The sequence below is a fragment of the Penicillium verrucosum genome (genome assembly GCF_028828655.1).
Source record: "Penicillium verrucosum strain IBT 35672 chromosome Unknown utg000001l_segment0_segment0, whole genome shotgun sequence".
Lineage (NCBI taxonomy): Eukaryota > Fungi > Ascomycota > Eurotiomycetes > Eurotiales > Aspergillaceae > Penicillium > Penicillium verrucosum.
This window is the reverse complement of record NW_026643210.1, coordinates 8,449,358-8,473,349: the sequence shown is the minus strand read 5'-3', so window position 1 is coordinate 8,473,349 and position 23,992 is coordinate 8,449,358. Positions and strand designations below refer to the sequence as shown.

Here is a 23,992-nt window from a genome sequence, read left to right as displayed (position 1 = left end):
GAAGATAGAGTATTTATGTAGGTATTGCTCTATTAGGCAGTAGTCTGGGGTTGAAGTTTGAGGTTGTCAGCCTCCAAGCATATTTACCTATCGTTGTACACATCTACATTCGTCTCGAAAAAGGGACTTGCATAATTTCTATCTGAGATCAAACAACCAAATGCCTAGATGACTAGTTTATTCTGATCTCATTCTGATCTCCTTGATATCTGAGTCCCAAACTCTCTTTATAAGGTGTCGTACTTCATACTCCATACTCCGTACATCATACACTGACACACTGATACACCCCTAGCCTTATCCGTTCACTTGGTCCCCGAGGACCCCGAATCTCGTCAATTTTCACTCTTCGCAGCCTCCACATGGCCTCTTAGTAGAGCGGGTACGTGCCATCTTTTTTTTTTTTTTTTTTTTTTTTGCTAGTCCGCATAGGGCGGTCTCTCCGTGTCGGGGTTTATTTGTCTCTGATGTTGCTAGGGGTTGGAGATCTGCCGGGTCAGATGCCAGATTTGGGTTTATTTTGACAAAGCGCACCAAGCGCGGTTGCTTTCATGTGTGATGTGATCTGATTTTTGCAGCTGGCGGTTATTGATACCTGGGGTTTTGGTGGTTTTGGTGGGTTTTCGGGGTTTGATTGGGCGAGGCCAAAATGTATGGAGTGTTACTTCTTTGTATTTTCATTGGATGATTGAAATGACGGGAAATGGACGGAGTAATTGGATGTTGTGGCTCGGACTTTTTAGGATTTGATGGTTTGCATATTGTTGGATAGTCAGTGCTTGTGTCGAAGATATGTACAACATACTGAAGTTACCTACAGAGTACTCCGTAGAATATCATTACTCCGTACATGAAGAATATCTGATATTCATGGATATGTATAGAGTATCATCCCCATAACTCTACGAAATCAGTTGATGTATATATTACCCTCATCCTTAAAACAACACAATATACACGGAAACCAGCAGATATCATATTATTGCTTCTTCTGTTATAATCCCCTCCTTTCATAACATCCAACCAGCTCCTATCTCCCCACACCAAGACCTGTCAAACCCCTACCAAGTACTTCGTATGCAGAAACAAAAAGCCCAAATGAAGATCCATTACCACACGCGACTCTCACCATGCATGGAGTATTGTACTCCGCCTTATCCCGATCCTGGCGCAATAAGCGAACCCCGTAAGCTGGAAAGTTACGGGAGGGGAAAGATCTATCCAGCCCGGACTCTGCAGCATAGGAAACGTGTGTCTACATTCGAGGTACCTCTGCATAGTTAGTACTATATACTAGGAGTAGAAGTACAATTTAGACATTAATTTGTATTGCCAATATACAAATACGTATATTGTACTCATGTAGCTTATCATTGTACCCGCTCAGGCACCTAGAAAGTCCCCGACACGGACATATCTACTTATTAAAACCTGCACATGGAAAATATTCATGAGGTAGTTACATATAAAGTAGTTAACTAACTAACTAGTTAGTTAGTTAGTTATATCTACTCTACTCTGTATATCATATACATACATACACCTACCCCGTACGGAGCATGTATAAAAAAAATATAACCAAAAGATCGTGAAATACCACCAAAAAGGGTCTCAGCGCCCCTTGACCAACTTAGTGCTGATCCACTCTCCCTTTACGCCATACACAGACCTAAGCAGGATTTAGAGGGACTATCATGTCGATATATCACATTCTGGCTGGTTTTTGGCTGGTCTGGAACCCTCTCGGTTTTTTATTCTGTTTCGTTTTGGGCGTAGAGAGATTAGATGATCGGGATTTTGTGAGGTCATGGGCTTAGGAACCGAATATGTCCGGCGCCTTGGGTTGGTTGTTTCGTATAAAACGAGGACTGCGAGTGTGGCCTCATTCTGACAAAAGTACCGTTGATGACCAGTGCAACAGACCTCCGGGTCATCCAAGTCAAGGTCTCGCCGTACGCATTATACCAAATCACGCGGTCCAAAAATATAAGAAAGGTATCAAAATTTCTATCATAGAACCGTTGTGTGGCATATCAAAGCACAAGACAAGACCCCAGATCACCCATTTAACCACCTCCCAGCTGAAAAGAAAAGAGCACCTAGTACCCAGTATAAATAACCCGCCACAGGCCGATATGTTCAAGATTGTAAATAGTCAATGTAATCCGCTTGAATTGAAGATGGGTATGGGTAAAAGAACGGAGTGGAGGTCGACACAGCAAGCGAATAAAAAAGATCCCCAAGATTGCTGCGCTGTATGTACAAGATGCATCGCTTGAGAAAGGCCAAAGGCCAGAGAGTCAAAAGCATGTCCCCACGGATACCGCCATGGATACTCTATAATGGACGCTCTAAAGGTAATTCTATCGGGACTGGGACATCGCCTTCACGGCGTGTCTGTCTCAGCTGGTGGTGGAACAGTTGCCACGCACCCTTCAGTGCTTCTATGCGGTCGTTGGTGTCGAACAGATCGTACCATCGAGTCCTCTGAAGCTTCAGCACATGCCACGGCTCACCTTCAGTTGTTGGGAAGGTGCTTTCGCCGTTAGTAAGGATATCCAAATACCGCCTGTGGACGCGAAGGTGGAGGATTGAGACGTGATGGTTGATAGATGAGATCATGTAAATCTGCAACAAAAAAAAAAAAAGAATGGAGGGTTAGCTCTGTCTAGCCGTAAACATGCACAATATCAATGAACAAAGGTAGGATATTCATACATCATCAAAGGGACTCTCCTGGACCTTGCCTATCTGCAAATAACTCATCCGTTTATCCCAAAGACTAGGTCCAGGTTGCAGAATCTTCCACTTTTCACTGGTAGTAAGTCTGCGCATAGCACTCGGTCTCCGGGAGAGGGACGTGACAAACGGATGCTCGAATCTCTGACGCTTGGAAGCGCTCCCTGCCTCCTGGGCAGATGGCGTGCTTTCTTCCATCATTGAGTCTGGCAGGGACATCCCGTGTCCATGGTTAACGAGATCATCCAGGATCCCGTCGTTGGGGGCACCTCCAAAGCGAGGCTGCATGGTCCACCATTTGCCCTCGCCGGGTCGCTTCTCCACTGCGCCTTCGCGGGCACGCTCTTGTGCCGCGAGAAGCATGCCGCCCACTTCCCTGAATAAATCACTTACATCGCCAATCCCGGTCCCGGGGGCCTTGTCCGCAGTGCGGAAAGACGTCTCAGGTCGACACTGTGAGATGAGAACGGGGCCTTCGAGCATGCCGCTCCGCGCAATCTGGCGATCCCGCGGGGACCGCGAGGACTGGAATGTTTGCCGGACGGGGAACAGGAGGTTCTTGGTGGTTAACCGTGGTTGGAGCGTGGGGACCGTGACCTGACATCCGAATGGCCATGCGGCCATCTCCACAAAGGCTCGGATTGTCTCATCACGCATTTCATCAGGCATCTCGGCCCCGTTGCCAATTCGACGGCCCGTATATACAGGGACAGAGGGCCGCTGCTGCTCGCCAACAATGCCGTTGTTCAAAGGCGCCGCTGTCTGTGCTTCATCCAGGTCCATTTCACCATCTGTCAGAGAGTATGTGCCCCTAGACTCCTCCGCATCCATCTGCATTGTGCCATCCTCTGCCCGTTCCATCTCAGATGGGGGTGTCGGATCAGGGGTTGCCGGACGCTCGAAGTAATTGTCTAGACTAGTATCCCAGTATTGAGCCATGCGCTCCAGCCCTGTCCAGAACTTCCTCGACTGCGTTACACGAACCCGGCTGTGGCCCTCACGAGGTGGCAATCGAGCCACCTCACGGAAAGCGTCGTCATTATCCAACGCCAGCTCCTTTTCCAGGACTTCGTATCGTTCCTTTGACGGATATGGGGCTCCGTTGTCCATCAACGGCCGGGGGTTGTCTTCTGTCGGTTCAGTGGTATCCTCCCATGGCAAGGGGGCGGAGGGGTGCGAGTTGTCTTCGGGGATCATATTGGCGACTTGGACGTCTGTCTCCAATTGCAGGTTCAACGGCTTGAAACGCTCTACACAGATGTCCTGTGGCCGTTTGATGTCGGCCAGGAGGTCGGACATCTCCTCGAGTCTTGACTCCGATTCATTTTCGAGAACATCGGATAGGTTATAAACGGGGAAATCGAGAGGTGTCGGGTCCGCGGGGGGTCTGCGTTCCTTCTCCGGCTCTGAAGTGGCGGAGGGCAAGGCTATCGCGAAGTTGTGTTAGCTTGCTGAGACTGTCAATGTAGTTCGCTTATCGTTCAGGTGCAGATGATAGATCTAGGATCGCATAGAACCTCAAGCCACAGTCAGGCGATCCAATCCAACGTGGCTGCCCGGGTGAACTTGTTGACATTTCAACTTGCCACGGGGGAGTATGGCGGGGGGAAGGAGGGGGGGAAAACATCGAGGGGTAGCAAAAGGAAGATTTCTTACCCAGCCCAGAACCCCAGCCAAACATTTTTAATCACAGATCTAATGTAAATGCAAATGCACGATTATGGCAATGTTCTAGTTCCTCAAGGTCACATGGGAACAAGATGGGGAAGGGAAACGGGAAGGCGGAAAGGCAAAGGCAGAAAAGGTAGAAACAGGGAGGATAGATAGTTCAAGTAAATAAATAAACAAAAGATGTTGAAATCTAAAAAAAAAGAAAAGAAAAAAAGAAACAAGAAACAAGTCTTGACGAAGAAGAAGAAGAGATGGGAAGAAGATGAAAGGGACCTGGGGGGGACTTTTGCAGGTGGGGAATTTGGCGGGAACATTTATCCCTTCTGTCTACAACATATGGTGTAGTTAGGGGGTTGGTCTATTAATCTGATCTATATATTTATTTCTACATATATCTTATGACCTTTGACAGATGACAATATTCATAAATTCATTTACCAGGGCATTCATCAGGTCATTCATCAGGACATTCGTCAGAGTCAAGAGATAATTGAGGAATGTTCTTGTCCACAGTGTAGAAGTGAAGTGCTATGGTACTAATGTACCAGCAGTTGACGCTCCTAACTCCATACTCCGTACTTTGTTTTAGTACTGTGATCTCTTCCTATTCTTTTTTCTTTCTTTCTTCTCTTCTCCTATCATTCATGGATGTTATGTTATAAGAATGTGGACTTCTTCCTTATATATCCACCTGAACATGATCACATGACTCTCCCAAAAGAGGCATTGCTATGATTCCTCAAAAAAGGTACAAAGGTACAGTATGTTGTACTCCCGAACTGCAAGACCTGCAAGGCCTGCAAGACCTCCAAGACCTCCAAGACATCAACAGCTGGAATAGGCAAAACGTGAAACTTCAGGGAGTTACCCCCAGGTTGGATCAGTCCAATGTTCAATAACTCTCGCCAAACCCGAAACTGCTCTGTTTTGTCCCTGAGACATGACACACTTCCCCGCTCAGAATCCTACCTAAAGAACAATGATGATGAGATTGTGCGCGTGCAGAAAAGTTAGCCAGTGTCACATTATGGACATTCCCATATTCTTTGGAAATGATCATCCACTCGTGGACCGCCCGAGGGTTTCATTGGACCGAGGGCTAAGCGCCGTTCATCTGTCACAGGAGTTGCTTCCACCCAGCCATCAGAAGAAGCGCCGGGTTCCAGACTAATGAAATGAAAGACAAAACCCCTGGAAAATTTTGTGGGAAGAAAAAAAAGTCAAAAATCCCTGTATATAACCCTCCGCCCTCTTTGTATCTGACATGATACACTTTTGGGGCCCCTACAAAGGTGAATTGTGAACTGTATGGAATCCCGTCCTGATCACGGGATTATGTTCGTGGCTGTCTCGAGGCTTCAAGGAACAAAGCAACAAACAGACAAGGCTTGGGTGAACCAGCAGAGTCAGCCTACTTCTTTTTTCGGTTGCTTTGTTGCTTTGTGCTTCATCCGACACTCATACAAAGGGATCCATCCTTTACATCGCCTCCATGTTCCATTCATTGAATACGCTCTCGCCAAATATCATCAGATCTGTCATTTAACGACCGGTGCCCCCTGCGGGCTCGCGGCGAGATGTCGAGTGCTTTTTCCGCCATTGATACTCCCTCTGTACCGCTCAACAATTTCATCCGGGCGTGGTCCACAGACTTATCCTCTAACCCCCTCAATCTGGTGACACTCACGTCAATTCAAACGGAGACTGTTTATCCTACATGGGTCTACACCATATCTGGCCCCGGACCCGATTCCAGCACCACAACCACTGTGCTTGACTCATCAACCCTAAACCCAACCACAGTAACCGTGGCTCTAACAACAACTGAGCTATCGACAACTAAGCAGGACACCATAATATCGACTGTAAGCTCTACGCCGACGGTTATCTCGGAGTCTTCAACTTCGACTCTAATCCCAACAACCTCGGTTCTCTCAAGCTCAATGGAGGACTTTCCTATTTCGGAAACTTCGAAATCATCCGACCATCCTAGCAGCATATGGATTCCACCGGTTTCATTATCTAGCTCGAGTATGTCTTTTTCATCATCACTGTCTGCCTTGTCGGAGACAGCTACTAGTTCCGTAAGCTCCATGGGCTCCTTCAGTACCTCGGCCATCTCGAGCACTACACCTTCACATACACCTTCAATATCACCATCTATCGGAATATCTACAAGCGCAAACTCTTCAGAAACAGCCCGAGCCGAAAATTCAAGCCCCTCTAATGTCGGAACGATAGTTGGAAGCATCATCGGAGGATCAGCAATCACGATCTTCGCCCTACTAGGCTGTGCACTCTATATGCGTCACCGACGACGAAAAACAGCAACAGAGAGACTAGACATCCGACAGGAACTACTACGAGGCGACTCAATGAGTTCATCAATCAGCCACCACCACCGCTACCACTCCTACCCCTCGATCCCAGCCAATATCCGTCCGCGATCTCCCATACTCCCATTCATCCCGCTGCAACAACAGCAGCCCTCAAATCCAGACCTATCTCTAGACAGCATGTATCTGCGCGGCGAGACAGCGCAGGACCCCTTCGCGGACCCGCCATCCGCAGTTATCGAGATCTCAGCCCCATCTCGCTCGGTCTCGATCTACTCAACTTCTTCCCGTGGCGCTGGGCTCGATGGGCAGCGGTACTGGGACTGCGAGCATCACGGCTCGGATTCCCTCGCTGTACCGCATGGGTACTTGGATACGCCGGTGTTGCGTGATAGCATGCGCAGTGACCCCTTCGATCTTGATCTTGAGCCTCCGCCGAATGCTCACCATCGGTCTTCTATTCCTCCGATCCCGAGTACGTGGGGTGTCAAGTTTTAGATGGCGAAGTCTCGCTTTTTGTTTTGCTTCTGGTTTTCTTTCGGGTCGGGTTTTACTTCTTTTACTTCCTGCATATATTATATTTGCTTCTTTTTTGGTTTATTTTGATTTACGACGACAAGATCTTACGAATGCGATGTCTGCATGTTTTCTTTTTCTTTTATTTTTGTATTTACTTGCTTACTGGGATTCCACTTGGGTCCATTTATCTCACTTGGAGTTCGGTGTTGAAGGTCTGGGTTATTCACTGGGGTTGTATTGATATGTACGATTCAAAGGGAGGGCGGAAGGACTTGAATCTCATCTCTATTTTCAAGAATATATTGACATATTTCCACCATCCTTCATTTCCTTCTTTTCTTCTAGGAATTGTTGATAAATGGGTCGCGTTCGAGATTTGGAGGACTAGGATGGCACCACGCTCAAAGGCATAATTGTTGTCTATTTGCGTCATATATATATATCAGAAATAGTTGAACACCATTGGAAGAAGCTACTCCAGGGTTATTAGATATCGCGCAACTTCGTTCTACGCTGATGTTTGGCTATTAATCATAGATTTTTATAGTTGGAAGATTGTGGGGTTGTATGGTAGATATATATCCATTGGTGATCACATTTTGACACAAATCTTGTTAGACCTTTTGATTTAATTGCCTGCTAGATATTCCAAAACAGGTTAAAAAAGTCAAATCTTCTTATTCAATCTTATATCCATGTCAATATTGTGGGTTGAGTGGGCTGTTAAGTCTAGAAGTGAGTTGAGTGGGTAGGCCACTTTAGATCCAAACCCCCAGAATAGTAGTTGCGTAGCCACAAGACCCATAAATTACGTTGGAGGTCTTTGATCCACGAGGCTGCAGTTGCCAAGGGGACAGGATCGTGGGAATCGAGATAAAAATCTACATAAAGCACGAGATGGACATACATGATACTCATGATATACTCATGATACTCCGGGACTGGTCACCGACAAGACATGCCTGGTAGTCACCATGAGGTTATGAGCAGCAAACCGAGGGATTATACGAGCAAGACCATCGAGGGAATGAGATCCACTGGTTTATTAGAGGGAACAGACAATGATCTGCTTCTCTTCTCCGCATATCAAGTTTATATCACCACAAGTCGCAGAAGATATAGACCGGGAACAAGGGTGCGGTTTTTGTTATGTTTTTTGGTGAAGTAAAAAAGATTTCCTTTTGCTTTCTCGTTACATTTCAACAAGAATAGCTTGAGTATCACATCATCATCGCATCTTCCTATTTCCCATACCCCATATTTTCCGAAAAGATCCAATAAGGCCACGAACCCCATGCTATCAGAGAAAAACAAAGGGAAGGAGAGAAAGTCGTAACAGAATCTAGACTAATAGGAAGACGCCGAAGGCCGACCTGAGTTCGATATCGGGAACAGCCTAGAATCCCGAATCCAACCCAGAAGTTAACCGTTTCCAACCTCCGGACCGCCGAATTGTAAGAAAAGCGTCAAACAACGGAAGGGTAATTGAATTTTTTGTATCAGATTTACTCTTCGTTGATCAGAGCCTCGCGCTTGGCGTCCTTGCGCTCCAACCGGCGCTCACGGAGAGCCTTGTTCTTGGCACGCTTAGCATCCATCTCCTCCTTGAGGACACGGTCGCGTGCACGCTCAGCCTTAGCCTTCTGGATCTGTAGTGGTGAAAAAGAGAACGAGTCAGCCTGGGTGTGTTCTGTTTTGCGAATTTCGTGGGGGTTCATGTTTCCATATTTGATCGTCATCCGTGGGGTTGGTTCAGGGTGTAACTTACGTGCTCGACGAGGGCACGCTTGTGCTTGAAGGTGTTACCCTTGCTCAGGTGGTAAAGCTCGTGGTAGAGGTGCTTGTCGATCTTGCCGGCGGCGCGGTAGCGGACGAGCAGACGACGGAGGACACGCATGCGGCGCATCCAGAGGACCTGGCTATATAGAGGAAAACGCAATCAGCAACTGTGCCCCGGTTCGAGCTCCGTCGGGCGAGTCTGAGACAGGCCGGAGGGAGACAAAGGATGGTGGTGTTGGTGGTGTGCATACCTGGGCATACGGGCGTCCTTGGTACCCTTGCGCTTACCGAGACCACGGTGACGGCCGTTGCGGCGGGCCTCGTTGAGCTCACGGGCACTGGCGCGGGAGTGCATGGTGACGGGCTTGCGGATGATGAGGCCATCGCTGACGAGCTTGCGGACGGTCTGGCGAGAGTTGGCGTTGGAGATCTCGTTCATCTCATTGGGGTCGAGCCAAATCTTGCGCTTGCCGCAGCCGACCACGGAGGCGGCGAGGCGCTTCTGGGTGGTAAGGTTGACCCTGTGGTGGTGAAAGACCCGGTCAGCATCATAGCACACACATCACGAAGTTGTTCCTCCACTATAACGAAAATATCGGGTCCACGAGTTGGGTGTTGGACATGAATTTCCACAGCACACGGGGAGTGCATTCGATAATGATAACAGCTTGGAGATAGAACTCACATCTTGATGTCGGCGTATCGACGGTCGTTGGCGGATGATGTTCGTGGCACTGAGAAATCCCGACGGTGAGAGTTTGAGAGGGCACTGCGGGCCAGATTAGGTCAGCCGAGGGCTAAGCGAGTGCTCTTTCCACAACTGGCGGAACGCTCCAGGGTAGATGCCCTAGCGCTAGTCCGAATCGGGATGATGGAACTTGAAGATCTTGCAGTCCGGGGAAGCCAAGAGTACTTACAGTGAGAAGAATTGGAATGAAGATGTTGCGAGAATAAGAGTGTTGAAGGTTGGGTTTTCTTCTTTTTGTCACTTCCGCAGTTTGCCATGGCGTTCGTGGTAGATGGGCCAAAAAGCATATTATCACGTGATCTCGAATACAAGCAGTGTCACATGATCAGATATTCCCATTTAAGGAATAGTGATCTGCAGTATAAAGTCCATGTAGATGGCAACCCCATTGATATAAAATGACGCAATATAAAATATACAAAAACATACATATGCATAACTTTTGTACGACTAAAACAAATAAAACCCAAGGGTATATCTATAAACATCTAGATGCTCCTTGGATGCGCAAACAGATCATCACTCTTCGCCAAAGGCCTCTCCAAGATCAACCTTGCCAATGCTCCACAATTCCTTCTCATCATCTATCTCATCATTCGACAGTCCCAAACCACCTTCACCACCTTCAGCCTCCCGACGCTCACGTGCCTGGTTAGCCAAACGAATAGCAATGCGCTTGAAGTAATCAGACATGCTGCGCTTGGGGCCTGGTGGGAGCGATGCACCCGGACCGGCCATATACTTGTCAAACACCTCACTTTCAGACTCGACCACGGAGAAGATGGCCAAGAATGCTGCTTCCGCGGCAAGCTTGACCGGAATCACCAGATCACGGACACTAGCGAAGATGGGCGGTGCGAGTAGAGCTAGATGAGGACGGGCTAGCTCGGGGTGAAGACGGCTAACAGTTCGGAGGACTACCAAGCTCAGCCGCCGGGTGTCGACCGGGTTGCCGACCTGGATGGCAGATGCCAAGGCCTCGAAGATGGTCTTGCTTGACTCGAAAGCATGGTCGCCATCGTTGGACAAGAGATATTTGCCTGAAGCGAGAGCGCTATTGTCGGAGACGAAGGGCTATTTTCTAGTTAGTTTCGAGCAATAATGAGCGGTTTAGCATTCCACTTACATCCTTGTTTTCAAGACCCTGGCAGATGACGGTGGGCAGCTCCACAGAGAAGTGTTCTGTCAAAACCTCGGGGCATTCGGCCAAAAGAGCGTTGAGTCCGAGGACCGCTGCATGAGAAAGGGAGCCAGAAAGGATACGGTTCCTACAAGGAAATATATTAGCATCCAGTAAAATCAAACCACGAGAACGAATGAATATGCATACTTGATGAGAGGAACCGAACTTGTGGCAGGGAGGACCTTCACGAGAGCACTCAGCAGACGAGCGTTGGTAATGGAAACGGAATCTTGAGAATGTTAGAAGGCTGTGAAACATAGGAATCGTTAATAATAATCTTACCGGTCTGGTCGCTTGCGTCATCGTCAATCAGACCAAGGATCGCTTGCCGGGATGCCTCGCTCATGTTGGCACCGGCCTTGCCAACCACCTCCTGGAGAGCCTTCATCATGGCGTTTTTCACGCCAATGTCGGTAGTCTTCGATCCAGCAATAAGTTCTGGAGATAGAAGTTAGCAATGAGCTACATCCCATGTATAAAACTTCCCGAGACTTACCAGCAATAAGAGGATCAACCCTGGGGGTCAGCGTAATCAAGATACCAAGACCCTTGGCAGCGCGGTTGCGCAGAGTCTCGCTTGTGGTGTCGGCCAGACCACGAGCGAATGTACGCTGGAGTTGAGGCAAGAACGGCTTGACAGCCAACGGGATCTTCTCCAGCAGCTTGTTAAGAGTATAGAAGATAGCGCCTGGCAAAATAAAAATTAGTAAACAAATACCACATAAAGGCTTTGCATAACTTACACTTGATATCGACTGAACGTTCTGACACAACACGAATGAGCGGACCGGTGATCTGAGTGACGAAGGGTTTCAATGACTCGGCACGAGTCCGGTCAATGATATCTGACATTGCAAGAGCCGACTGGGTACGCTGATCGGTAGTACCGTTGAGAAGACCTTGCAAGAAGATTGGCAAGATAGCCATGATACCCTTCGGCAGACTGAATCCGGGCAGGTCCGCGCCAGCCACGCCAACCTGTCGCAGAATCTGGCGGGTGGGAATAGTCAAGCTCTCCATCTCTTCCTTGCGCATGTGAGACATGAGACCAGTGAGGGCAGTCCATGCCGACTTGACGACATCCTTGTCCGGGTCGTCGAACGAAATCAACAGGGCACGGATCAAGTCCTGGTAGTACCTTGAGAAGTCGACATCGGCTTCCGAGAAGAACTTGGTCAGATGGAGCGCCGCAGCAGCGCGACGGTGGTGGTCGTCGTGCTTCACAAGAGCGACCATCACACTCATGGCGGCGCTCAGGCCATCGTACTCGTCTACAGACACCAGGACGGTGTCGAAGGCAGTGCTGAGCTCTGTTCGAAGCTCCTCGTCGGTAGTGTCGATGATGCCGTCCATAAGGGAGTTGAGGATAGTGGGCAGTCTCCTTGTCATGGCAGAGCCAGCAACTTCGGCCAGAGATGCCAGGGCTCTGGCGTTGAAAGCAGTAATTGGCGGCGTGAGCAATGTGGGAATGAGGTTGGGAAGGATAATGTTGGCACGAGTCTGCTCCGTAAGAAGCGTCAAGAGAGCCGACAACGCCTGCTCGGCATCCTCGTCGTTTCTCAACAAGTGGAGAAGGTAAGGCAGGACCTGGTCCACGACCCGCTTGCCCATAATCTGCTGCAGTGAATCGAATGCCTCAGCAGCAGCTTCTCGGACATCATCGTCGTTGTCGACCAGAGCCACGCGCACGGTGGCGATGACAATATCCTCAAAGTCCTCCAGCGCATCGGGGGAAGCGGCATTGATAAGCTCGCGCAGAGCAATACAGATACCTTGCTTGACCTCCACATCGGGCGAAGCCTGAAGACCATCTTGAAGCAAGGGCAGCAAGGTATTGAGCACAGACTCCCCAGCCTTCTTGATAAGGTCTCCAAGAGCATTGCTGGCAATGACCTTCTGCTCCATGTTGCTGGACCCGAGGCGGCGGATAATGAGCTGAGATAGCGTGGGAACCATGTCCTTGAGCGTTTTGGGCGAGGCGACAAGCGCCTTCCAGACACCCAGGGCCGCACTCTTGACCTGGCCTGAGGTATCGCAGCGACAGATGTACAGAGCAGAAAGAACCTTGTCCCTGCGCTCGGCTCCGAGAACCTCCAGCAAGGATTGGCCAGCTTGAGTGGCTTCCTCCTCTTCTTCGTCTCCCTCGTTCTTGCCAGAGATACCAGTAAGACTGAAGAGGAGATCGCCGACAAGCTCGACGGAACTCAAACGGATGCGGTAGCTGTCGTCCGCAAGACCACGCTCCAACTCGGGAAGCAAGAGATCAATGGCCTTGTGGGCGAAGTTCTTGACAAGCAGACGACCGGCCCGGAGAGCAGTTTCGCGAATAGCCTCAATATCATCGGCGAGACCAGCAAGAATAGGGGGAATGATCTTGCTGAGGTAGTTGGCGAAGCTATTACCGAAGCAAGCAGGTAAGAAGATGAAGAGGGTCATGAAGCCTTCACGAACAGAAGCCTTGGCACTGGAAACGTTCTGGAGAATGGTTGGCAGTGTCTCCTCGAGTCTGGTTGTACCAAGGCCTGCAAGGACCTCCGAAAGAGCTTGAGCAGATCCAAGTCTGTCACCAGCACCAGTATCAGATTTGAGAGTAGCCATAAGGTTGGGAATGAGCTCTGGCAGAGCGTCCTCTCCAAGTTTCTCGATGAGTGAACCAAGGGCCTTGGAGGCAGTAGCACGGGTTGTGGGAACTGGGTCAACAATGGCCAGGTTGAGACCGGCCACAATGATAGGCAAGTGCGAGATAAGATCCTTGCGTTCTGTGAGATGGGCCAAGCTACCAATGATCTGTGCCGACTTGCGCTTAGTGTTGGATCGGTCACTAAGACCACGCTCGAGAATGCGCACAACAAGGGCCAGGGAGGGAGCATCGAGGTAGTGTGCGAAAGAAACCTTGATCAAGGAATCCAGCGCCTCATCCGTGTGTTTAGTTGGATCACTCAAAGCCTTCAGAAGCACGCCAACCAAGCTCTTCACTTCAGGGTTGCTGATAACCTCGCCGAAGCGCTGAAGACTGCGGTTTGCTGCGCTACGGACTTCTTTGTGGGTGTCATTGAGCACAATCGTCAAAGGTGGAATGATATCAGGCAAACTGGCTGCAAGCTGCTGTGGGTCCAGGTAGGCCATGGCTCCAAGCAGATCGCAAGCACCCTTCTGACTACGCCATTGCGTATCATCCAAGCCGTCGAGCAGGGTAGGAAGAATCTCCTTAACACCGTAAGAGCTAAGGTTTTGGAAGCAAGCCCTTGAAGCCTCTAGGCAAGTATCGCGGACGCTAATGCTGGTGTCACCAAATCCTCCCAGAAGCTGGGGTACGAGGTGGATCACGTAAGGCTCAAAGGTCCGCCCCAGAACTAGGGCGAAAAGCTCATAAGCTAACAAAGCGCCTCGTCGGTGATCCTTTTCTCTTTTGTTCTCGGCGGCCTCCTTGAGCTGGCTCATGATTCGGTACTCCCGCAAGGTTGCGACACCCCTACCACATACGACTGCAGCAAGACCGTAAGCAGCACCGCGTTGGCGGGGATAGTCAGGGGCATTGAAGAGTCGGTGGAGTAGATTGTCCACGTACTCTGCCGTCTTGGAACCAGACGATCTGATCAACGGTGGCAGACACTCGGACACAGCGTGCTGCACAGACTCTGAAGGGGTATCGAGGGCCACGAGCAATTCACTGATAACAGTTTGCAAGCGAGGATCATCCGCCTTGAGATGTGTGGCCACAGATCCATATAACACGATGACAGCCTCGTTTAGCAGGTCAGAGGTCTTCGTGTCTTTATCCGAGGTTTCCAGTGTTGTTTGGAGCAATTGCATCATCTCCTCAACCTTTGACTCTCCTCGCAAAATGATAATGGATTTACCACTCTCTGTCATCTGGCCACGGACCCGGGAGTTTCCATCGAGCAAAGGACCCTTCTCAATGAGGAATCGCAAGAAGGAAACACTCTCGTCGCCATCGAATCCATTCGTCATGGCATTGAAAGCCAAAGCAATACCACTGCGAGCCTCCCAGTGGTCTGCATTGTCTACCTTCTTGGGCATTCCATAGGCGTCCTTTTCGGGTGCCTTAGGCTTGATTTCTTCCACATATTTGGATTGCAGTTCGGACAAAATGCCCGCAAACTTGCTCTTATCAAACTCAATGGCATGTGCTAAAGCGCGAGCAGCAGCGCCTCTAAGCTGGTAATCCTTGGAGTCCAAGTATTTCATGATCTTGTTGAACGATGTGTCGTCAACCTCCAGCGCATTGTCTTCCCAGATCGTGTCTGCAATCTCGGCATTCTCCTCCACCAGGTCGTGGCAGCCAAGCCAGATGTGCTCCGAGAAATCGAGGTCAGTCAAATCAATCTCAGCCTCGATGACCTGAAGCACAGTTGTTCGGACAGAGGCCTCAGCGACGGTGGCTCCCTGCAAAAGCGTATCCAGCTCCTCGCTGTTGATGTTCGGCGAGATGCATCGGCAGAAGTCGAACAAGGTATCCTTGACCAGCTTGTAGTGCTGGGTGTATTTCTGCATGGCGGATAGAAGTTGACGTAGAACCTCGACGCGAGGAAGACGGGTGTCGGTGACTACATAACAGCATTAGCAGTTGACTTGGCACTAGTTCATCAAAGGGGGAAAGCTTACAAGAGCCAGAGTGGAAGGACAGGAACTCAAGAGCAAGGAGAACTTGGGTGCCTTCTTCTTCTCCCTTCGCTTCTTCGACGCCGTTCTGGATCAAGACTAGAGAGATAAGCGGAAGGACGTAGGCGAGAGATGTGGTATCGAAAGGACGTTGCTCAGAAGCAAAGCGCAATCGGTAGAGGATTCTTGTCACAAGTTCTCCGAGGGGCTCCAATTCCATATCGGAGGGGAGGTTGGTGTTGCCGATGGCGCGCAATGTTGCGATACCGATGAAAGAACGCAAAGGGCCGAGGCGAGTGGACACCTCATCGGCGCAAGTGATGAACGCCCGGGAGACAACATCACCGACAAATAGACCAGCGCCAGCCTGAGCAAGCGATAGCAAAGAACTGACGGCAGCATTGATCCACCCCTCGACGTCGTTGGCGGGACCTGTCGCGAGGCCCCGGATAAGGCCCGCTCCTCTTTCGATCCGCTTGACTTCTTCCAAAACATCTTGACGGATCTTGGCCTCCTTGGCAAGCTGGGCCTTGACCTTGGAATTTTCCTCAGGCGTCAGCTTCTTTTGACTTTGGCCCTTCTTTTCGGCTAATTGCGCACGGAGCTCTTCTTCCCACTTCAGGGTATCATAGTCCTTAGTGTTCTTATCAAAGGCAGGCTGCTTCGACTTGCTGCTGAGCACATCCACGAAAGCGGTTCCTTCGGGGGTACGTGAAATGGCAGCATCAGTGGCAGTGAACTTAGATAGTCGAGTGGCGTCCAGATCATATTTAATCTGATCGACCAAACGTGGGATCATTGCATCGGGAGCAACAAACGCCAATTCTGCTCCAGCACCCCAGACAGCGAGGTTAACATTCGGCACCGCTGACTGCACAGGGTCTGCGTTTACGCGAACCAACTGCTCAATACAGCCGCCAGCGTGTGCGCGCACAAGGTCTCCAGGGTCCGTGCCGGTCCTCAAGCACAAATCAATCCAAGAGGTGTTCGGAATCAACTCAGATCGACCCAGAATCAGCATTTCAATGAGCAAAACATCTAGATCGGAAGAGGACACTCCAGAGGTTTCCATGACAGACTTGGTTGGGCAGAGAGCCTTCAGGACCATATGAAGCAGGCGTTCGCTCTCCGGTCCAGCAGAAACGGCTGCCGATTCCTTCTCTGCGGTCCGGAATGAAAGGATCCAGGCCCACAGTGCATTGAGGACAATGCGCCCAAAAGAGACCACATCCGTCAGATAGACTCGGGATAAGGTTTCTGCGGAGTCCTCGCGAATATTCGAGGGAATAGCAGGCGCGGTGATTGCGTAGATAAAGGTCTGAGCCCAAGCCGTCTTGGATGCGTCTACAGAGCTAGCAAACTTGGATCCAGAGGTAACAGCGGCCAAAGCCCTGACAAGCCACTGGACCTCTTCCTTGGAACTCAACTTGGAGTATGTCTTGGGGTTGAGGAGGAAAGAAGGCTTGGGGCTCAGTGTCATCGATTGGGTTACGTTCTCCTCCCAAGCGGACTTGGCGGACCCTTGAATATCAGAAACTCGGTGGAACAGAGCTAGGAAGAGATAAGCCGAGGATAGAGCACCGCTCTGGGCCGAGGGAAGCGGGTTAGCAGCAACCTCGCCAAACAAATCCTTCATTTTAGCGATGAATTTGGTGACGAGTGGTTCAATTTCAGGAGTCTTCAAATCCTCAATATCAGACTTCCATAGAACTTCTCCCACACTTGCTTGCCAGATCTTTCGGAATGGAATTCGCTTATCGGATACACCCTTAACGATAGTGCTGATAACATCATCGCTAACCTTGAGCTTAGATTGAACGAAGTAAGTAAGGTGTTTGCTGAAGGATTTGATCTCCTCTTCTAGAGCAGCTTCATTCGACTCCCGTGTAAAGACAGGGCAGAATCCTTGAACAATCTCTTTCGAGACATCCGCCGAAGGTGAAATAGCTGCAATGGCCCGGGCATAAGCCAGGCGGTGCTCAGGAGTGGTAATTTTCTGGGTCTTCAAAGGACTAATGATTTCACTCGTGATCTTCAGGACTAAGGCATCGGTTCTGCATCGAGCTAGCAAGGATGCAAAGGAGTCAGATGCTCCTTGCCGGATTGATGGGTTGTTTGACTTCATGCTAGTCAAAAGATGCTTGGAAAGGCGTGCTTGCACCAATTCCGAGAGATCAATTTCTTCCGGCAAAGAGGCACAGATAGGAGGAATCACGCCGCCGAGAACCACCTCCGGTGCTCGTAGTATGGACTTTTCTATGGGAGGTACCAATTCAGTGGCGACATCTTCATATGTCACGAAGGAAGTAAAGAAGTCAGACATGCCGTTGGCGACATGTGCGGGTACAGCAGATTTTGAGCTCACGACCTCCTTAATATAGAAAGCCAAAATGTCTTTCTTCGACTCTTCGAGAATTGACGTCTTGTCCGCTAGCCGGGCACAGACTCCACATACGACACCGAGAAGAGGCGCGTTCTTGTTCCCGGCGGTAGAGTCTGCAGTCAGTCGACTAACAGATTGCCGCACTGCATCAGCACCCCATGCCTCAGACGAAAATACGGCGCGCAAAGCACGTCTTGTTACTCGGAGAGCCGACTGCTTTACTGCAGGCTTAGGATTGTGGGAAAGGCAATTTTCCAGGGTCTTGGCATCAACCGCAATCAGGTCTAGCACAGTGGCCAACGGTGTGTTCTTGTCCTCGCTGGCGTGCTGCAACAAAATACAGCACCATTCCAACAGAACAAATGCAAACGAGGAAGCCAGACCTGGCCTAGAAGCCTCGATTTGCAATTTTTGCGTAAGGAATTTTAATTCTTCGGTCGCATTGGGTCCGCGGAGGAGAGAGCGGAGGCATTGTTGGACCGCCTGTCGGGAGGATCGATCGACATAGAGAGGATAGGTACGGAAGAGCAACTCTAGTATATCGTGATGGGTTTCTGATGATATTTCAGACCCTATAAATGAGTTGTCAGTAAATCTGCTTGTCATGAGGTCGTGGATGGTCACACTACCATTCTTGTCGCGGAGTTCTTGCAGGGCCCGGAGCCTGCGCGAGGTCGAACTCGAGAGAAGAACGACCTGCAAGGCATCCAGATCCCCGGCCTTGACCTGGTCCCATGGAATTCCATCCATGATCGGCGGTCAATACGGGGGAATGGAGAGAGAAGGGGGTGGTTCAGAGAGTGTTGAAGTTGGTGAAGTGGGCTAGGAATGCTGTCATAAGAGTTTTGTGTGGGGAGCTGGGTACCATCCCGCCATTAAACAGTCAAGGCCGACCTCTTCGTTCTTTACACATTTCAACCCTCTTTTTGGGGAATATTCTACACCATATTTGACAGTATATTATAGGCCAAATTCATTGGTCTTTGACCGCTGACTTTCAGCGTGCTTTGAAGACACTAATACTTCAAGCCATAATGCCGCCGAGCAGCAAGAAAAAGAAGAAGCCCGCCTCCAACCCGGCTCGAGGCTTTGCGACAGTCTCTATGCCCTCAAAGCCTAAGCCGGAGGCAATATCAACACCATCTTCAGCCACTGAAGAAGCAAAAGCCACGCCGGAAACCGAGCCGCAACCTGAACGCACTGAGGTACGCTCTGCAGATGTCACTGCACCACAAACAACATCATCGTTACAAGACTGCACACCGGAGGAGTTGGAAAAACATCTGGAAGAAGCAGAACTCCAGATTTTGGTTGATAAATACGCTGGCAAGTGTAAAAATGACGCAGCGCGCCAGGTCACCAAGCTGGACAACGAACGCCGCGTTTTCCGACAGCAATCAGTAACATTGAGCCTTCTGGAGTGGTTACCGACAGATATCCAAGACAGTATTCTCGAACTGGCCGGTACCGAAGAGCATGACTATCTCATAGCAAGTGGACGGATCACAAGTTCAAAACAGGCGGGTTCTGAGGAGGATCTATACAATAAGCTTTGGACCCTGAAGGAAACACTGCTCAAACTCAACTTCCCAGAACAGCGCGTCGAGGATGCACTGAAGCATGTTTTACAATATTTTGCAGGCAACTCAACCAGTGCTGGCCGGGATGTTGTGTGGAACCTTGATGAAGCAATCGAATGGTTGGCCACGCACAGTGATAAGAATGAATTACCCTCTTACACGCAGACAAATACTCGCCCACTGAAAGACACGGATAGTGTCACCTCATGGATGACAGGTAAACCGTTCTACGACTTGAGTTTTTCCATTAGGACACAATGCTAACTCTTTGGTAGAGTCGAAAACTTCAGGGACTTCGACTCCTGTTTCAGCCCAAAATCGAAGCAAGCAAGGAAAGAAAAAGGATGACTGGAAGGCAGAAAAGGTTGCCCCTCCTATTTCATACGACTCTGACAGTTCAGTCGACCCAGATATCATGGTTCCCGAATGGCTAGAGCTGCAGACTCAGCTCTACAGCCTGGAGCCAGATCTCTTCGACCGCCCTGGAAAGGGCAAGAAAGGTCGCGGTGGGTCTGGTAATATGTCAAATGACCCTGAAGCCTCTAAATTGCAGCGGAAGATTGCTAAGATTGAACGTGACGTCCTTTTCGAACGCCGAGAAGCAGAGTATATATGGGAGCAAAAGCTTGATGAGCTCAGAAAGGATGCTTCATTCACTCGGCGCCCGGTGGAAAAAAAGAAAAAGTCTCCGACCGATGCAGAAGATCAGCCAAAGCCCGAGATTGACGAAGAGCTAGACCCAGCCCTCCTCGCGATCGACGGGATGGAGGATGCCCTGGGGGACTTATTCCAAGGTGAAGCTGAGGATTCAGGCTCGATTTTAGGTATTCCTCCTCCAGAGACCCAGACATCATTCACACTCCGCGACTTTGGGAAATCGACCGGCCTGAGCCCACGGCGAGTCCTGGAGGAGACTTGCAAATCAAGAGACTCGACTTGCGTGATTGTCTACCAAGATTTCTCCTCCTCGAGTCATTCGAACAGAAAGGCTCTGGAGATCCGATGGTCGAAGTCCCAGGAAACCCCATTCCCGTTAGCAGTGGAATCGATTACACACAAATCGAATGCCTTCGCAACTTTTGTGGCAATGGATGCCCTTGTAACACCAGATGCGCAACAGGCTGAGGGATACGTGTCGACTCTGGCTTTGTTCATCTTGTTCCCACCGAATTCCAAGGAGGGCAAGGCCTACTTGCGGTTGCCGGCGGTTTGGAGAGAACTCTGGACTGAGTTTGCAACACTGCAAAAGACCCAACAGGACGAAATCGACAAAACTACCGTAAAAGAGTTGAAGCGTCTGATCCAAGAGAACCAAGGCACCTTCGAAGATGATGTTGTTCTATCTGACAACTTCCGGAAGAGAAACGGCGTTGGTAGCAAGCCGAGCACGCAGGTGAAGGGGTCTGCGCGCGACAATTTCGGGGGTATTGATGACCGCTTGAAAGAAGCATGGATGGCTAAATCGTCGACGCCCTCCTATCACCGCATGATGCAGGGTAGAATGAACCTCCCAATCTGGGGGTTTAAAGATGAGATCCTGAGTACGCTCGATGATCATCGGGCTCTGATCATTTGCAGTGAAACAGGTAGCGGAAAGAGTACACAGATTCCGTCATTCATTCTCGAGCATGAGATGATCCAAGGCCGACCATGCAAAGTCTATGTGACCGAGCCCCGCCGTATCTCTGCCATCTCGCTTGCCCGGCGTGTCAGCGAGGAGCTTGGTGAGAGCAAGAACGACGTGGGCACGAATAGATCTCTCATTGGATTTGCGGTGCGGTTGGAAAGCAAATTTACTCAATCCACGCCATTGATCTATGCGTAAGTGCTCACTTCTCTCTGGTTTTTACTTTGAGGTTGCTCAACTAATACTTTATAGGACAACCGGAGTGGTTGTACGAATGCTCGAACGTCCGGACGACTTCCAAGACATCACCCATGTGGTTCTCGACGAAGTTCACGAGCGCACCATCGACAGCGACTTCCTTCTGATCGTGCTCCGACGACTCATGGAGAAGCGGCCTGACCTAAAACTCATCCTCATGTCAGCCACCCTTGATGCGCAACGTTTCTCCAACTATCTCGGCGGGGTTCCAGTTCTGAACATCCCAGGGCGAACTTTCCCCGTGGAAATGAAGTATCTGGAGGATGCGGTCGAAATGACCAACTACCGTCTGTCGGAAGATGCCCAACACACCGTCCTTGACGATGACATGGATGACCCACCCACGGATGCCGACACCACAGGAGGTCTCCAAGCCAGTCTTGATGGGTACTCTAGACAGACCAAGGAGACTATTATCAACATCGACGAGTACAGACTAGACTATGACTTGATCAAGAGATTGCTTCTGAAGATTGCCACGGCCCCGGAGATGGCTCACTACAGCAAGGCGATCCTGGTATTCATGCCTGGACTGGCGGAAATTCGTCGCCTGAACGACGAGATCCTGTCCGAGCCAATGTTCCAGAGGGGATGGATTGTACATACACTCCACTCTTCGATTGCCAGTGAGGACCAAGAAAAGGCCTTCAATGTACCCCCGGAAGGCACAAGAAAGATTGTTATTGCAACAAACATTGCGGAGACCGGTATCACTATCCCGGATATCACAGCTGTCGTCGACGCAGGAAAGGAGAAGATCATGCGCTTTGATGAGAGACGTCAACTGTCCCGTCTGGTTGAGTCATTTATCTCGCGTGCGAACGCTAAACAGCGTCGCGGTCGTGCTGGACGAGTCCAGAACGGTATCTGCTTCCACCTTTTCACTAAACATCGCCATGAAAAGTTGCTTTCTGAACAGCAAACCCCTGAACTGTTGCGCCTTTCTTTGCAGGATCTGGTGCTTCGTGTGAAGATCTGCAAATTGGGAGAAGTGGAGCAGACACTCCTCGAAGCTCTTGACCCGCCGTCGTCTAAAAACATTCGCCGCGCCATTGATTCATTGAAGGAAGTTAAAGCCCTGACGAGCAACGAGAGTTTAACCTCCCTCGGAACACAACTGGCAAAGCTGCCGCTGGATGTCTTCCTCGGCAAAATGATCATCCATGGAGCCTTCTTCCGGTGCTTGGATGCGACTGTTAGCATTGCTGCTATCCTTTCTTCCAAGTCGCCATTTGTGAACACAATCGGATCCAACTCACAACGCGATGGCGCACGGGCGTCTTTCCGAAGAGGTATGTCCGAATATATCGATCCTCCCACGGTTGATAACTAACAGATACTAGGTGACTCCGATCTCTTGACCGTATACAATGCCTATTGCAGCTGGAGACGCACAAGAAGCACACCGGGGTCGAATGAGTATGCCTTCTGCCGAAAGAACTTCCTCAGCGCGCAGACATTGCTGGCGATCGAGGATATCAAGATGCAACTGGTGGTGTCAATTGCCGACGCAGGTCTTCTGACTCTAGATGCATCACAGAAAGCGGCCCTCAACCGGTAAGAGATTATTTATCGTCCAAACATCATGTCTCAGCCTGACCAGTGCTAACCAACCCCACAGTGCACGCTCCAACAGCCGAAACCGCCAATTCTTCATCATCCCTGAAGACTTCGATATTAACAGCAACAACGATGTCGTAATCAATTCGGTCATCGCCTGGAGTTTCTATCCTAAGCTTCTGACGCGCGAAGGCAAGGGCTGGCGCAACGTTGGCAACAACCAGACAGTCTCACTACCTGCTGTTTCTGTCAACAAGAGGGCGGACTCGTCCGTCAAATGGCTATCATACTATAGCATCATGGCACGTGCCCGCAACCTCAATGCGCATGATACCAGCGCAGTGGACGATTTCGCCATAGCTTTGCTGTGTGGTGATGCTGAGTTCAAGGTACGACATTGATCATTCTTCGTGCTTCCCTTTCCTTCCCCTTATCTGACCATCAGCTAACCACCTTCAAAATAGATGTATTCGGGTGTGGTCTCTATAGATGCGAACCGTATTCGATTTGCTGTACGCGATTGGAAGTCTATGCTAGCCCTGAAAATCCTGAACAGCCGCCTGCGCGAGATCCTCTCGAACACTTTCCGCAACCCCCATCGTCCATTATCATATAAGCATCAGCAGTGGATCGACATTTGGCAGCAGATCTTTGCTCAGGCTGGTAAGCGATGAATATACCAACCTTGATGTGTGATTATGCCCTGCACTCCTGCACCTTTGATGAGATATGCCATGTAAAAATGATGAATATGGTTGGGTCCGGTTTAGAACTTTTGTCGGAATATTGTTAGCTTTAGAGTTACTTCAATGGACAAACACTTTCTTTGGTTCAGATAATGTCCAATTTCTTCGTGTAGTGTATCTATATATCTTCTCGCTGCGAGCTTTCCATTTTATCGATCAGAAACTGTGATCTGTATTAGCCATGTCACTCGTATTTCTAACTTGGGAGGTGGATATATATCTGGATATGCACCATACACC

At 49.8% G+C, this 23,992-nt stretch overlaps 4 protein-coding genes across 4 annotated transcripts; 2 read left to right on the top strand and 2 right to left on the bottom strand.

Annotated features, from left to right (window-relative positions):
* Nucleotides 1-2,337: 2,337 nt before the first annotated feature.
* Nucleotides 2,338-4,420, bottom strand: N7516_003049 (uncharacterized protein; the record flags this gene model as incomplete). The annotated part of the gene is made up of 3 exons (XM_057215769.1): nt 2,338-2,628; nt 2,719-4,166; nt 4,396-4,420. 3 exons carry the CDS (start codon nt 4,418-4,420, stop codon nt 2,338-2,340), a joined length of 1,764 nt encoding a protein of 587 aa, XP_057077652.1.
* Nucleotides 4,421-5,987: 1,567 nt separating this feature from the next.
* On the top strand, nt 5,988-7,244 carry N7516_003048 (uncharacterized protein; the record flags this gene model as incomplete). Its single annotated transcript, XM_057215768.1, has 1 exon — nt 5,988-7,244. One exon carries the CDS (start codon nt 5,988-5,990, stop codon nt 7,242-7,244), a length of 1,257 nt encoding a protein of 418 aa, XP_057077651.1.
* A 1,169-nt stretch (nt 7,245-8,413) lies between these two features.
* On the bottom strand, nt 8,414-18,822 carry N7516_003047 (uncharacterized protein). The gene is made up of 12 exons (XM_057215767.1): nt 18,611-18,822; nt 15,602-18,553; nt 11,719-15,543; nt 11,472-11,663; nt 11,258-11,413; nt 11,123-11,204; nt 10,919-11,060; nt 10,316-10,866; nt 9,730-9,813; nt 9,296-9,565; nt 9,034-9,184; nt 8,414-8,914 (listed from the first exon to the last, which is right to left on the bottom strand). The coding sequence occupies exons 1-12, from the start codon at nt 18,729-18,731 to the stop codon at nt 8,771-8,773; spliced, it is 8,670 nt and encodes a 2,889-aa protein (XP_057077650.1). The 5' UTR covers nt 18,732-18,822; the 3' UTR covers nt 8,414-8,770.
* A 193-nt stretch (nt 18,823-19,015) lies between these two features.
* On the top strand, nt 19,016-23,680 carry N7516_003046 (putative ATP dependent RNA helicase; the record flags this gene model as incomplete). The annotated part of the gene is made up of 6 exons (XM_057215766.1): nt 19,016-19,778; nt 19,837-21,382; nt 21,441-22,738; nt 22,790-23,003; nt 23,068-23,395; nt 23,471-23,680. The coding sequence occupies 6 exons, from the start codon at nt 19,016-19,018 to the stop codon at nt 23,678-23,680; spliced, it is 4,359 nt and encodes a 1,452-aa protein (XP_057077649.1).
* Nucleotides 23,681-23,992: the final 312 nt, after the last annotated feature.

Coding starts and splice junctions, on each gene's coding strand:
- N7516_003047 (XM_057215767.1), bottom strand. CDS start 18,731: ATGGATGGAATTCCATGGGACCAGGTCAAGGCCGGGGATCTGGATGCC. Junction 11,414..11,471: donor GGTTGATCCTCTTATTGCTG/GTAAGTCTCGGG, acceptor TTCTATCTCCAG/AACTTATTGCTGGATCGAAG. Junction 11,061..11,122: donor AGTTCGGTTCCTCTCATCAA/GTATGCATATTC, acceptor ATTTCCTTGTAG/GAACCGTATCCTTTCTGGCT.